The 16,361-nt window shown below is 39.7% G+C and overlaps 1 protein-coding gene across 5 annotated transcripts in view; it reads right to left on the reverse strand.

Moving 5' to 3' along the window:
- Nucleotides 1-16,361, reverse strand: part of zfat (zinc finger and AT hook domain containing) — a 148,624-nt gene that overhangs the window by 93,283 nt on the left and 38,980 nt on the right. For all 5 annotated transcript variants that reach the window (XR_015757035.1, XM_087986618.1, XM_087986619.1 and 2 more), the window contains 2 exons: nt 11,234-11,398; nt 7,819-7,972 (listed from right to left, as the gene is read on the reverse strand). Coding sequence is in view for 4 of the 5 variants with exons in the window: in XM_087986618.1 (XP_087842744.1) it covers nt 7,819-7,972; nt 11,234-11,398 (319 nt within the window). In the remaining variant the exon portion in view is untranslated. The remainder of the gene's footprint in view (nt 1-7,818; nt 7,973-11,233; nt 11,399-16,361) is intronic.

A 16,361-nucleotide genomic window follows, 5' to 3' on the forward strand; every position in this document is an offset into this window, starting at 1 on the left:
TCAGCCTAACATTGATGGTTGGGAAATTGTTGGATTCTATAATCAAGGGTGAGGTGACTAAACACCTTGAACATTTCCAGTTAATCAGGGAGAGCAAGCACTGATTCTTGACAGGTAGATCATGCCGGACAAACCTTAGTGAATTTCTTGAAGAGGCAATTAAGATAGTGGACATGGGATATCTATGGATGTTGTTCTATGTAAGGATTTATATAAAGTTTTCCCGAAGGCACTTGATAAAGTCTCACATGAGAATCTGTTAATGAAGATGGAAGCCCATGGAATTGAGGGCAAGCTCCTGACATGGCTCGAAAATTGGTTGAGTCGCAGATGACAAAGTAGGGATAATGGGTAGATACTCAATTTGGCAAATTGCAACCCATGGTGTCCCACAAGGATCGTGTTAGGGCCCCAACTATTCATATGATTTATTACTGACTTGAATAATGGCATAAAAAGTCTTATATTCAAATTTGCAGATGATATAAAGTCAGGTAGCATTGTAAATGGTATAGGTGATAGCATAGGGATGTTGATAGACTAGGTGAATATCCATTTTAAACCAAAAAGGGTAGATCAGGGCACAGGCTAGATGTAAGAATGTCACAAACAGACGCAGAAAATAATCAAGAAAGCTAATGGAATTCTGGCCTTTATATCTAGAGGACTGCAGTGCAAGGATATAGAAACTATGCTCCACTAATACAAAATCGTTGTTAGGCAATACTTGGAGTATTGAGAGAAGATCTAGGCACCCACCTTAGGAAAGATTGCAGTAAGTACAATACAGGTTTACAAGAATGATGCCTGAACTTCAGGAGTTAACTAAGGTGGAGAGATTTTACAAACTTTCCCTAGAGTTTAGAAGGTGAATGGGGGGTCTGATTGAAGTCTTCAAGATATTAACAGGAAAAGACAGGGTTGACAAAGATAGACTATTTCCACTGGTTGAAGATTCGAAACCTAGGGGACATAATCTGAGAATTAGGGCCAGACTATTCAGGAGAGATATTAGGAAATACTTCTATACACAAAAGATGGTAGATGCTTGGAACACACTTCCACAAACAGCAGTGGATGCACAGGATCAGTTGTTAATTTTAAAATTGAGATCAATAACTTTTATTACTCACAGACATTAAGGGATATAAGTCAAATGCATGTAAATTGATCATTTTGGACTGAGATTTGAAAGGATTTCTTCATTTAGAGCATGGTGAATCTTCAGAGTTCTCAATCATAGTGGACTGTGAATGTTCAGTATTGAGTATATTCAAGACAGAGATCATTAGCTTTACGGGTAATAAAGATATCAAAGGATGTGGACATAATACAGAAAAATGTCATTGATGGAGAACCTGGCAACAATTGAGCTGAATGGTAGAACAGGTTTGATGGACCAAATGCCTGCTCCCATATTTTATGTTCCTAATTAATGTTCTGAAATGACAACCAAATTCACATAAATTGGTCTCACATTCTAAGAATGCACTGCAGTGGTGGAAGGTTAACCTTTTGGATGTTGAGGTTGCTAGAAACTCTGATATCTGGCAAGTACTTAATAAACTACTTTCCCACATTGGATAACAGAAATAAAAAAAGCCACTTGAATACAGAACAGTGTTACCACAGCCTCAGAAACTACTTACCAAATTAATTTAACAGATTTGGTCTGGCAGCACGCATTATTCATGGCAGCCTAAATTTTACAAAGGCACCATCAAAACAGTAATCTAATTACAATCAGAAAATTTAGACGAACAATTTTTGTAGATCTGTTGACAGAACCAGCAATTAATTGTAGTTAATCAGGCAAATTATAGTTCAGCAGATAACAATTTATCCTATGTCCAAACAAGACTGAAAGTTGTTTCCAAGCCAATGCTCTAAACTTTGGAAGACCAAGAAAATGGACTCAGAATCACTAGTCAAATTACAATTTAGTGATAGATCATGTCGTGAGTAGAAAGTAAAAATGCAAATCACCAAAATAAAAGCAGGAAGCATTAGAAACTCAAGTTAAATTATAAATTGATCTTGTTTCTCCTTTGCGGCAAAAGTGATCATGTTCATCATTTGAAGCGTTTGCTCGAGTTTTCATAGGCATGTAAGTAATCGTTAAGGCCAATTAAGGGTTGGAAAACTTTGATGCAAGTAGGACGGAATACCATGACTAACTGTTTTGAAATAAGTTATTGGAAGCTGATAGAAATGACAGAAAACCAGTAGGCTTCCCATTAAGAAAGAAAAGTTAAATGTTTCAATGTTTGACCATTATAAATCATTAGAGAAACATTATGGAAGAGGGATTTGGGAGTGCAGTTATTTTTAGTATGGAGTACTTGCCACATTAGGGCCACTATCTTAATTCCCACAGGAGACATTCCTTTGCATCTTTTCAAACCATCCTGCTAAGTAGGAATCACCAAAGTCCAGTTAACATAAAATTGCATAGAATATTCTATTTCCTTTTGGGCTGCTAGCATAGAATAAAAGGGACAGTGATAGCATAGATACGAAGTTGACCGAGTAATGAGAAACAGAATAGTGAAGATCTTTCACATTTGGGGAAGATATACAGTAGGGTTTTTGAAAGGTTGGTACTAGAACCATTGCTTCTCTCAGTGTGGATTACACTTGGTGCGTACAGAACAATTTCTAAATTTACAGATGACACACTACTTGCAAATATTCTGTATTGTGAGAAGAATAGGGATAAACCTAAAAAGGATAGATAGATGAACATGTGGCGGATTAAAGTTAAAGCAGTAGAATGTGAATTGAGGCAAGGAGGAACAAAGAAAGGCTCTGTAAATTAGAAGACTTATGCAGAAAATATTGAGGTAGAGAAGGTTGTAAAAGTGATGAAAAGGGAATGCTGGATTTTGAAATAGGGGCAACAAAGTTGAAAACCAAGGAAATTACGAAGAACCTTTTTAAAATATCATTGCAAAGAAGAGTCATTGGTCTCAAAATGTTAACTCTGTTTCTCTCTCTATAGGTGCTGCCAAACCGGAGATTTTCAAAAATTTTTGTTTGTATTCAAATCTTCACTATTTTCAGCATTTTGCTTTTATAAAATACTGGCTTGGCCTTAACAAACTGATTGAAAAATTGATTCAATTCTCCACAACAGCACTTCAGAAAGGCTTTAATGGGGGTCCAGAAAAGAGTTTCTAGGGATGAATGACTTTAGATATTTGTAAATACTTGAGACATTTGGGTCCATCTGCTTAGAGGAGAAAAGTTGAGAGGAGGTTAGGGATGAACAAAATGATGACGGGGCAGGAGGGATTAGACAAAGGGAAACTGTTCTCATTAGCAGGAGGGACAACAACGTAAAAAACACAAATTTACAAGCAAACTAAATTGTTCTTGACGGCAGCTAACATGAACTTAGCCCTCTTCCGCAATGTAATCATTCTACAGTTCTTGTATTTGTCTACTTTCTTTTTGAAAGCATCCCAACTGTGTTTCTGATTTCCACATTTCATATCCTAGCCTTCAACAATTGTCAACCTGGACAACTCAACTCCCTTTCTCCTCCACAGTTTCTATCTGTCAACATTAAGAGAAAAAACATAAGGAAAAAAATCACAAGAAGAAATTACTCTATGCAGTATCTCCTTATGTATTGTAATATTGAAGGGTTCTACTCGGCGCTGGAAATGCAATACTTAATAACAAGAAATTTGCAGCTAAAAATTAACAGAATAGGAGAGTGGAACTACTGGATAAATCTTTAAAGAGCTGGCACATGCATAATAGGACACTTGGCCTCTTCCTGTGTTATGTGTTTCTAAATTATGATTGCACTTTGTTCTAAAGTAAATAACTTTATCCTTATCCAGTGATAGCCACATTCGACAGAATAGCTTTAATAAGGACAATTTTAACCAACCCAAACAGAAATTGAAAATCAGGTGTAACACTGGTTTTGCACTTTGCCTTTAAATGGAATAGGATTGACAATGAAATTCCCTCCCTTTCAGCAGCTTGGGTGTACCAAGTTTGCAATGGCTGCGGCAGGTTCATGAAGCTGACCCAGCACCATCTCCAAGAACAATTAGGGTTGGGGAAGAAACATCAGCCTTGTTAGATTTGTCCACATTCCATGAACAAATGAAAAAACATTGCATTGGATGTGGTGTAAAGAAAATTATTCATTCCATGAAATTGCGAGAAGATTTCTGCCAAATTGTTAGATTATTATTGCCTTACTGTAATTTTGTGTTCTCAGCTGTACTACTTACTATTCCTCTACAAATCTGAATGTACAACTCTATTCCTTCACCCAACTCCATTACACAAATTGCAAAGATTTAAAATTTCTCCAATCACATGCATAACCTCATCAAATTCCTTCTGAAAGTCAATATACGTAGACACGCCTCTATTATTCTATCCTCTAGAAATTAACTGGATTGGTCGGACATAATTTTCTATTTATAAAGCCATGGTATTCCGTGTTCAGTGCGTAATAGCCAATAATCTAGCCTTAAATTATAGTAACTTGTTCAAAATCTTTAAATCTCCTCCGTTCTTTCAAACCCCACCCCTAACATTTCTCAAATAATTGAGTAGTATTTATAATTATCCAATAAAAAAAAGTTCTAAATCTACAGCACTTTGGAAAATTATGACGTATCTTCCAACTTTTTAAAATAAATTTCCATTTTTTTTACATTACCAATTTCTCCTAATAAATCCACATTGTTTCTCCCAATGACATTTTTTTCATATTCCCTTGAACCAGGCGCTTTTTGCTTTCATACTCTACTGAAAACAATTTATCTATCATCTGATAAATTGCAAATGATTCATCACACGTTTCTTAAGACAAAGACCAGGTTCTTCCAAGGTATTTGACTGACTAAGAAACATTCAATTAGGAATTAATTTTGTGATCCTCTTCTGCACCATTTCCAAAATACCGAGTATCTTCTTTGGTAAGGATCAAAACTGAACACTATATTCTAAGAAAGGCTTAATCATGGGCTTATACAGGATGGAATTTGCATGGCCTGCAATTGACCTGTATCATATGAAAAAAAACCTTACACTATTTGAATCACACCATGGGACGTGGTGAAATCTGGATTCAATAAAAATCTAGAATTAAAAGCTATCCTAATGTGACCATGTAACATCTATTGATGAAACCCCATCAATGTTGCAAAAGTCTTCTGGAGAAGAAAATCTACCACCTTTATTTATATGGGTTTGGCCTAAGGGTTGACTCTCTTTTCCTGCCCTCTGAGCAATTAGGAATGGGAAGGAAATGATAACTGAACCAGCAACAACCACGTTCATGAACAAAAAAACAAATGTATTCTGCTTTGTAACAATATACTAAATTTTATTATTAGTATTCTACCATACTGTACAGTGACAATGGTGTTGTTGATTAATCACAATGAACTGTTTTTATCAGATTTTCTTGATTCACTCTTGAACATGGGCATCGTTGTCTGGCCAGCATTTATTGCTAATTGTCCTTGAGAAGGTGGTGATGAACTGCCTTCTTGAACCATTGCAGACTACATGCTGTGGGTTGATGCACAATGCCATTAGAGAGGGATTTTGACCCAGCAACAGTGAAGGAATAGCGAAATGATTCCAAGTCAAGATGGTATTTGATTTGGAGGGGAACTTGCAAATTACCATGTATCTGGTGCCCTCATCCTTCGAGGTAGAAGTAATTGTGGGTTTGAAAGGTGCTGTCTAAGGACCTTTGGCAAACTTCTGCAGTGCATCTTGTAGATAGTACAAATTGCTGCTAATAGTGAGGGATTGGATATGGTACCAAACAAGTGGGCTGCTTTGTCCTAAATAGTGTCAAGTTTCTTGAGTATTATTGAGGCTGCACTCAATCATGCATGTGAGGACTATGTCATTACACACCTGATTTGTATCTTGTAAATGCTGGACAAGCTTTGGGGAGTTACTCGCCTCAATATTCATAGCCTCTGACCTGCTGTTGTAGCCACTATGTTTATGTAATGAGTTTGGTTGAGGTTATGGTCAACGGGAATCCCAAGGATGTTGATAGTGGGGATTCCAATGATGGTAACACCATTGAATATAAAGGGGTGGTGGTTAGATTGTCCCATATGGAAATCATCATAGACTGGCATTTGTGTGGTGTGAATGTTACTTGCCACTTGTAAACACAAGCCTGGATATTGTCAGATCTTGTTGCATTTGAAACGGACTGCTTCAGTAACTGAGGAGTTGCAAATAGTGCTGAACTTTGTGCAATCATTAGCGAATATCTGACCTTACGATGGCGGGAATGTCATTAATGAAGCAGTTGAAGGTGCTTGGGCCTCGGACACTACCTTGAGGAACTCTTGCAGAGATGCCCTGGAGATGAAATGACAGACTTCCAACAATCACAATCATTTTCCTATGCATCACATAGGACTCCAATCAGCAGTGATGTTGCCCCTTGACAACCATTGATTCCAGTTTTGGTAGGGCTCTTTGATGCCACACTAGGTTGAATGAGGCCATGATGTCGTGGGCTGTCACTCTCAACTCACCTCTGAAATTCAGCTATTTTGTCCATGTTTGAACCAATGCTATAATGAGGGCAGGAGCTGAGTGGCCATTGTGAAAGCCAAACTGGGTGTAACTGAGCAGGTTTTTGCTAATGAGGATTCTTGATAACTGCTTAATAGCACTGTTGATGACACCTTCCATCACTTTACCGATGATCGAGATTAGACCGATGGGGCGATAATTGGCCAGGTTGGATTTGTCCTGCTTTCTGTGCACAAGACTGACGTGGGCAATTTTTCACATTGTAAGATAGATTGTCAGTGTTGTAACTGTATTGGAAGAGCTTGGATCGGGGAGCAGCAAGTTCTGAAGCACAAGTCATTGAAATCATTCACCCAGAGTACATTTTGCTCTCTTGCCACCCTCAGTGCTTTCTCAAAGTGTTGTTCAACATGGAGGAATACTGATTCATCTGCCGAGTTAGTATACAACAGATGATACAAACATGATACAAGGAAAACCCCATCAGAAAAGAGCTTTGGGAAGCACAAGTACAAAATCACCTGTTCCTCCCAAGCATTTACAATTTTCACATGTCATATTTCAAAGTACAAATATACTGTAACCCAAAATACGCATTAATTTGTATCGATACTACCTGATACCAGTGTTACCTTAGGGAATATATTTTGGAGACCTGTACGTTCAAATGACAACTTCAAGAAAGAAAAAGATTTACATTTATATAGCATTTTTGAAGACCATCAGACATCTCCAAGAACTCTATAGCCAATGCAGTTACTGATGCATTGCAAAAAAAAAGCACAGAAATGCCTATAAATAGCACTATGCTAATGACTGAAAAAAGCCAAGATATCCTCTTCTTTGAAATAGTGCCATGGGATCTTTTACATCCAGCAGAGTAGCAAATAGGGACTTGTTTTAACATCTCATCCAAAAGACCACACTTCCAAAAGTGTAGCACATGCTCAGGATTGTACTCGTGAGCCAGTCTGGTGTTTTGCTCAAGCACTAATGGAACTTGAACTCACATCTTGCGACTCAAAACTAAGAACATTTCCTACTGAACTGTAACAGAAACATCAACAGGATCACACAGATTCTTTTTCTAAACCCAGATGCCCATCAATAGTCAAGTAAACCGATTGCTGATTGCACAGCTATCTTGCCTGTGCTCCTTCCTGGTTACTTTGCACCCACCTGCAGTGGTGGGGGTAATAATAAGGACATAAATTAGTTGAAGCAAAAGATTCTGTGTCATCCAAAGCTATTTTTTTCTGTACGCAGACACACCTGAAAGAATTCTGAGGCAGTTCCACTGGTGCCTGCTGGATAGCATATTCCTGATAACCCTTGCGTAGAGATGAATCTTGGCTAATAGCTTCCGGATCAGCTGCTGGTATTTCCTCAGCTGGTGTGGCCTCTACAGGAATAATCTTTGTGGCACCTAAAGTACACAAACAGAATATTTCAAGTCATCATAAAGTCTAGCACGCACAAAGTTTGGCAAAAATAACATTTTATTTAGATGTAAACATTTAGATGTCTTTCAAACAGACTGATCAACATCTGAAATAGATTGGTCTGAGATATTGGGCTTTAAATTTGAGATGCCTGGGATTGGGGATGGGCCTGATTTGAAAGTGAGTGGGCCACTCAGAAGAAGTAAACTCAATGCATCGTTATTTGCTTTTGAAAATCAGCCACTTAATTCCATGCAACATCCAGGTTTCCAGTTCAATCGGTCATGGAAAGTATGATTTGGACATATATGAATTGATCACAACTCTAGTATTTAAAGTTGTAAGAGCTGGAGCTAGCCAGAAGAAAAGTATCAGAAAGGAGTTCAGTGACACAAAGATGCAGTTTCACTGTCACTTCCTTAGATATACTTTTGGGGTCTGTAAGTGGATGGAGAGAAATGCACTTCTGTAGTGACATGAGCTCAAAACCAACAGTTGAGGCCATGAAGGCATAATCAAAGGTCTTGGAGGAAGTCAATAATAGAATTATTTAGCATGCTTCTGGATTGAATGCAGAAAAGGTTATAATCACATTAATAGACGATCAAAAGATGACCATTGTGGCATAGTCATTACATTTTGCAGAGTACATCACCCACCCCACCTGTTTTGCTTTATCAATCCTACTTCATCCTATCAGTTCTCTGACGTCAACTTGTTGTAAGGAGAATTTTGGAATGGATACAGCACTGGTGGAGGACCTGCAGCTATCGTGGCTGTGTTAGCTTTCTAAAAATCAACTAATTCCATTCCCACACCTTTTCCATATAGCTCTATAAAATTTCTCGCTTCAGTGTATATTCAATCTCCTGAAAACACCAAGTGTGTCTGGCACCATTAGTGCATTCTAAACAATCAGGCACAACAATGCTTTCCTTAGCATAACCACTGGAAAAAGAATCAATCACCTTAAATTGGTGTCTTCATTTTCTCAAATCTTCATCCAGTGGTCTACTCTGTCCAGGGCCTATATGATTTTAAACATAACTGTTAATTCTCCTCTTAACCTTCTCTTTTCTAAGGGGAACAACCACAGCTTCTCTAAGTTATCCAAGTAAGTGAAGACCCTTATAGTTAGAACAATTCTTGTACATCTTTTCTTTATTGTCCCCAATGTTTTTACTTTCTTTTTAAAGAGCATTTCCTGCTGAAGCTGAATCAGAGATTTTTAAATGGTCTTTGCTTTTCTATTTTATACCTCCCATTATAAAACCCAAATTCCATTTGTGTTTTAACCACTTTCTCAGCTTGCCCTGCTAACTTCAATGATTTGTACACTTATACTCCCATATCTCTTGGTTCCTTTAGAACAGTGCCTTTTATTTTACATTGCATCCACTTGCTATTACTACCAAGTTCATATAACTACATTCAATTTTATCTGCCACATGATAATCATTTCATCAGCCTATCTTCACTTCAAGTCTATTATTAGCCTCCTCTCCGTTCATAATATTTCCAGGTTTTGTGCCATGTACAACAATTGAAATTGACAATTCATATCCAATTAATTAGAATAGACCAAGGAAAGGAGTGGTCCCAGTAAGATTTTCGAAGAGAAACAAGGATATACCTTTCTACAAACCAAAACAAAAAAACATTAGTATTCTATTTCCTGTCATTCAGCCAAAGTCATACTTATATTGTCACAGCCCTTTTATTCCACAGATTTCAACTTTGCTGTCAATTTAATATTTGGCTGTTTATCAAATACCTTTTACATCACATCAATCACACTAATCTAATCAATCACTCATTGAAAATCTCATCAACTTAATTAAGCATGTTCAAGGTTTGTGTAAAGATTTGTAACTCGGGTGCCGGTTGCACTTGTGAGTATGTTCACTGAGCTGGGAATTTGGTTCGCAGACTTTTCATCCTTTTTCATCCTCAGTGCTATGCAGCCTCCAGTGAAGTGCTGCTGTACTGTGTCAGTTGGAATTTATTTGGTTTTGTTCCAGCTGCTTCCAGTAGTCGATTCCAGTTGTTCATTGGTATATTGGGTTGAGGTCAATGTGTCTATTGATGGAGTCAGTGGACGAGTGCCAAGCTTCTAGGAATTCTCTGGTTGTCCTCTGGCTTATCCTATTATTGTTGTGTTGTCCCAGTCGAATTTGTAGTTTTTGTTATCTATGTGTATAGGCCACTGCAACGAACAACCACAACTGGAAGCAGCAGGAACTAGAAGCACCTAGAAAGGGGACGAAACATCTGCAAACCAAATTAATTAAACATGATTTACCTTCAGCAGAGAAAAGAGGGGGTGGGTGTTATGAAGGTGTAGGGGTACTATACCTTTAAGAGAGCTGAAAAGCTAGCAGAACTACCTGACACAGGATGAAGTGTTCTGAACAAGGTGACAATGTAACGTTTGGTCGAACAGCTACAGTAGCTGAGTTGCTATGAAACAAAAACAAATTCAAATTCGTCCAGTATAAATTATGCCCCAAGATACCAAACTCCAATCAAGGTTGAATTTAGTATTTTGACAATATTAAAATCAGTGAAATGATCCAATGTTTTGGGATAAAAATATCAGATATTTTGAATAGTCAGCCATAGCGGCAAAGGGCAGCAACACCAACTATAGAGACTGCTTGCATAAAGATCTGCTCTCTTTAAGGTACCTTAATCTATCAAAAACTTATGAAGCAGAATCCTTGAGACGAAGAAAAGAAGACAGAGGAAAGTCTACAGAGGAAACTCGGCAAAGCTGACTGGCTTTGAAACATGATTATATTTATTTTGCAAATCGTAATCAGGATTTTTTTTAAATCGGACTGGTATTGTAGAGAGGGAGGTAAAAGATAGGTTTAAGAGAAATGAGTTGTCAATGATTGTTAGTTAATATTCTCTGTTAGACTTAAAACAAAAATACAGTTGTTAATTTTTACCTTAAATAGTGACTTTTGGGACAATTCTTTGTCCCTCGAATTTTAACAAATCTTTTCTGTGCTGCCAGTCTAAATTAGCAAAGGGGTTTAGCATGCATCATAACAATGGGGAATGAAATATTTCTGCATCTACCATTACATTAAAGCTTTACTTTGACTGGTTGTAGCATGGGTTACCTCAAAGGACTTCCACAAAACAATTGCAACTGTACTGAAAAGTTCATTTAGTGAAGGTCAAGCATTTTAAAAGGAGAAAAGGCAGTAAATAAATAAAAGCTTATCACTACTCACCTGGAATAGCTTCATGTGCTGCAAGAACCACACTGACAATTGGCTTCTTTCCTCCTGAATTTTGATCAAGATCCTTAAATGTCAAATTTTCATTCTTTTGTAAGCGTGGCCTTTTCATTGACCTTTCTCTTTCATCATCCAACTCCACTTCAGGATCTGTTTTGTCTACAGAGAGAAACAGAGCTCCATTACAATACTGATGTACTATCATTTATCCTTAATCCTGTCCCAATCCTGTACAATTAACTTTGATTGCATTTCATAAACCAATTAGCACTATAAAAGAATAAAGCAAAGTATCATTGTGCCGTGGGGAGTATGATCAACATATTATATTCTCAATCTTAGCTATACGATCTGAAGACCTCTCTTGGAATACAAGAGTTGCTTTCACATCTCAGGTTATCATTGTGCTGTCTCCTTCATATTTTAATCTTTTACTTATCTCCTTCCAGTTCATGGTTTTACCTTTATTTCTCAACATCTAATGGATAAACGTCATTGAAACTCAATAGAGAAATAAGATATGGCCCAAGGAAGAAATGGAGAGTTTCTGACAATGATCCTGATTCTGGAATATTTTTAAGTATCTGTTGACACTGTTTGATATGGCAAAATGACTTTTTCAAGAATCTGGTGAATTGTCTCAGATGCTGTGATGGACTTTGTCACACCACAACTGTCAAAATGTGAGTAGTTTTCAGAGCAGGTTTTTGGGTAAAAGTTGGTCTGAAGGTCTTCAGTGGGATAGAAGTTCCTCATAAGATTATTTATTTATTTGGCTATTTAGTTACAAAGCATTAATCAAGTAGGTAAAAGCTTCAAGGATGAATTACATCATTGCAATAACATTGAATTAATGTTGCATGTCAGAGAAATGTTTTCTCATTTCACTCTTCAGCGATGTTTTCAGACTTCCTTTCCTCTTCTCCTGAAAATCCTCATAACCTAAAGATATGAATCCTCAGATTTAGAAGTTATTTTAGAATTTCAGTCGTATAATTTTGGCCCATTGACCAACTCATTATTTTTTGTTATTCCTTCATAAGTGTTGCTTTCATTGGCTCGGCCAGTGTTTATTGTCCAAGCCTAATTGCCCTCAAGAAGATGGCGGTGAACTATTTTCTTGAACCACTGGAATCCATGTGGCCTACCTATAGTACCTGTAGGAGTTCCAAGATCTTGATCCACGCACAGTGAAAGAACCATGATATAGTCAGAATAGTTTGTGGCTTGGATAGGCACTTGCAGCTAGTGATATTCCCATGCATCTGCTGCTCTGTTCTTCTAATTAGTAGAGGTCACAGGTTTTGAACATGCTGCCAAGGAACCTTTTGGTGACTGCTAAAAGGTTTTTTTTTTGAGTGTTATTGGAGCCAAATCCATTTAGGTAATGGGAAATATTCCATCATCACTCCTGACTTACACCTTGTAGATGGTGGACAGGCAGGAACTGAGTCACTCGCTGCAAGATTCGAGTCTCTGACTTGCTTTGGTCGCCACAGCATTATGGCTCATTCACTTTTTGTTTGTGATCACAAGTATGTGGAGTAATTTTTATTTATTTGTTCATGAGTGGTCAGTGTTTCCAAGATAGGGATAGAATCATCAGGCACTCAGTCAATCCTCAGTCCCCAGCCTGATCACAGCTGCCTCAACCCAAGCCCAGAAGGCTCCCTTGAGTCCTAGTTCTAATTATTGGGCCCTGATATATCCCAAATTCTGCAGCCTGGAGATCCCTGGCCGGGAAAGCATTTATCGCCCAATCGTAATTGCTGTTGTGGTCATGTTCGCCGAGCTGGGAATTTGTGTTGCAGACGTTTCGTCCCCTGAGGCGGTGACATCCTCAGTGCTTGGGAGCCTCCTGTGAAGCGCTTCTGTGATCTTTCCTCCGGCATTTGTTGTGGTTTGAATCTGCCGCTTCCGGTTATCAGTTCCAGGTGTCCGTTGCAGTGGTCGGTATATTGGGTCCAGATCAATGTGCTTATTGATTGAATCTGTGGATGAGTGCCATGCCTCTAGGAATTCCCTGGCTGTTCCCTGTTTGGCTTGTCCTATAATAGTAGTGTTGTCCCAGTCGAATTCATGTTGCTTGTCATCCGTGTGTGTGGCTACTAAGGATAGCTGGTCGTGTTGTTTCGTGGCTAGTTGGTGTTCATGGATGCGGATCGTTAGTTGTGTTCCTGTTTGTCCTATGTAGTGTTTTGTACAGTCCTTGCATGGGATTTTGTACACTACATTGGTTTTGCTCATGCTGGGTATCGGGTCCTTCGTTCTGGTGAGTTGTTGTCTGAGAGTGGCTGTTGGTTTGTGTGCTGTTATGAGTCCTAGTGGTAGCAGTAGTCTGGCTGTCAGTTCGGAAATGCTCTTGATGTATGGTAGTGTGGCTAGTCCTTTGGGTTGTGGCATGTCCTCATTCCATTGTCATTCCCTTAGGCATCTGTTGATGAAATTGCGGGGGTATCCGTTTTTGGCGAATACCTTGTATAGGTGTTCTTCTTCCTCTTTTTGCAGTTCTGGTGTGCTGCAGTGTGTTGTGGCCCTTTTGAACAGTGTCTTGATGCAACTTCTTTTGTGTGTGTTGGGGTGGTTGCTTTCGTAGTTTAGGACTTGGTCTGTGTGTGTGGCTTTCCTTTATACCTTTGTGGTGAATTCTCTGTTCGGTGTTCTCTGTACCATCACGTCTAAGAATGGGAGTTGGTTGTCCTTTTCTTCCTCTCTAGTGAATCGGACTCCTGTGAGTGTGGCGTTGATGATCCGGTGTGTGTTCTCTATTTCTGTCATCAACGCCACATTCACAGGAGTCCGATTCACTAGAGAGGAAGAAAAGGACAACCAACTCCCATTCCTAGACGTGATGGTACAGAGAACACCGAACAGAGAATTCACCACAAAGGTATAAAGGAAAGCCACACACACAGACCAAGTCCTAAACTACGAAAGCAACCACCCCAACACACACAAAAGAAGTTGCATCAAGAGACTATTCAAAAGGGCCACAACACAATGCAGTACATCAGAACTGCAAAAAGAGGAAGAAGAACACCTATACAATGTATTCGCCAAAAACGGATACCCCTGCGATTTCATCAACAGATGCCTAAGGGAAAGACAACGGAACGAGGACATGCCACAACCCAAAGGACTAGCCACACTACCATACATCAAGAGCATTTCCGAACTGACAGCCAGACTAATGCGACCACTAGGACTCATAACAGCACACAAACCAACAGCCACTCTCAGACAACAACTCACCAGAACGAAGGACCCGATACCCAGCACGAGCAAAACCAATGTAGTGTACAAAATCCCATGCAAGGACTGTACAAAATACTACATAGGACAAACAGGAAGACAGCTAACGATCCGTATCCATGAATACCAACTAGCCACGAAACGACACGACCAGCTATCCTTAGTAGCCACACACGCAGATGACAAGCAACATGAATTCGACTGGGACAACACTACTATTATAGGACAAGCCAAACAGGGAACAGCCAGGGAATTCCTAGAGGCATGGCACTCATCCACAGATTCAATCAATAAGCACATCGATTAGATTAGATTAGATTACAGTGTGGAAACAGGCCGTTCGGCCCAACAAGTCCACACCGACCCGCCGAAGCGAAACCTACCCATACCCCTACATTTACCCCTTACCTAACACTACGGGCAATTTAGCATGGCCAATTCACCTGACCTGCACATCTTTGGACTGTGGGAGGAAACCGGAGCACCCGGAGGAAACCCACACAGACACGGGGAGAAGGTGCAAACTCCACACAGTCAGTCGCCTGAGGCGGGGATTGAACCCGGGTCTCTGGCGCTGTGAGGCAGCAGTGCTAACCACCGTGCCGATCTGGACCCAATATACCGACCACTGCAACGGACAGCTGGAACTGACAACCCGAAGCGGCAGATTCAAACCACTACAAATGCCGGAGAAAAGATCACAGAAGCGCTTTACAGGAGGCTCCCAAGCACTGAGGATGTCACCTCGACAGGGGACGAAACGTCTGTAACACAAATTCCCAGCTCGGCGAACAGGACCACAACAACGAGCACCCGAGCTACAAATCTTCTCACAAACTTCAATCCTAATTGCCCTGGGGATGCCATTAAACATCATGGGGAAATAGTTAGCTTTTCTCTTTTTGGAGATACTCATTGCCTGGCACTTGTGTGAACATAGAACATAGAACATAGAAGAATACAGCGCAGTACAGGCCCTTTGGCCCTCGATGTTGCGCCGATCCAAGCCCACCTAACCTACACTAGCCCACTATCCTCCATATGCCTATCCAATGCCCGCTTAAATGCCCATAAAAAGGGAGAGTCCACCACTGCTACTGGCAGGGCATTCCATGAACTCACGACTCGCTGAGTAAAGAACCTACCCCTAACATCTGTCCTATACCTACCACCCCTTAATTTAAAGCTATGCCCCCTCGTAATAGCTGACTCCATACGTGGAAAAGGTTCTCATGGTCAACTCTATCTAAACCCCTAATCATCTCGTACACCTCAATCAAGTCACCCCTAAACCTTCTTTTCTCCAATGAAAACAGCCCCAAGTGCCTCAGCCTTTCCTCATATGATCTTCCTACCATACCAGGCAACATCCTGGTAAACCTCTTCTGCACCCGTTCCAGTGCCTCCAAATCCTTCCAATAGTATGGCGACCAAAACTGCACACAATACTCCAGGTGCGGCCCCACCAGAGTCTTATACAATTGCAACATGATCTCAGGGCTCCGGAACTCAATTCCTCTACCAATAAAAGCCAGTACGCCATATGCCTTCTTCACCGCACTATTTACCTGGGTGGCAACTTTCAAAGAGCTGTGTACATGGACACCAAGATCCCTCTGCTCATCCACACTACCAAGTATCTGACCATTAGCCCAGTACCCCATCTTTTTGTTACTCTTACAAAAGTGAATCACCTCACACTTAGCTACATTGAACTCCATTTGCCACCTTTCTGCCCAGTTTTGCAGCTTATCTACAAATGGTACAAATGGCACTAGCCACTTATCAGCTCAAGACTGGATGTTGTCTAAAACTTAACGTACCTGGACACAGACTATTTCGATTTCTAAAGAGTCACAAATGGTGCTGA

Source organism: Chiloscyllium plagiosum, unplaced genomic scaffold, assembly GCF_037043375.1.
Source record: "Chiloscyllium plagiosum isolate Xiang-an unplaced genomic scaffold, Cpla_swu_hap1 HiC_scaffold_4, whole genome shotgun sequence".
Taxonomy (NCBI): domain Eukaryota; kingdom Metazoa; phylum Chordata; class Chondrichthyes; order Orectolobiformes; family Hemiscylliidae; genus Chiloscyllium; species Chiloscyllium plagiosum.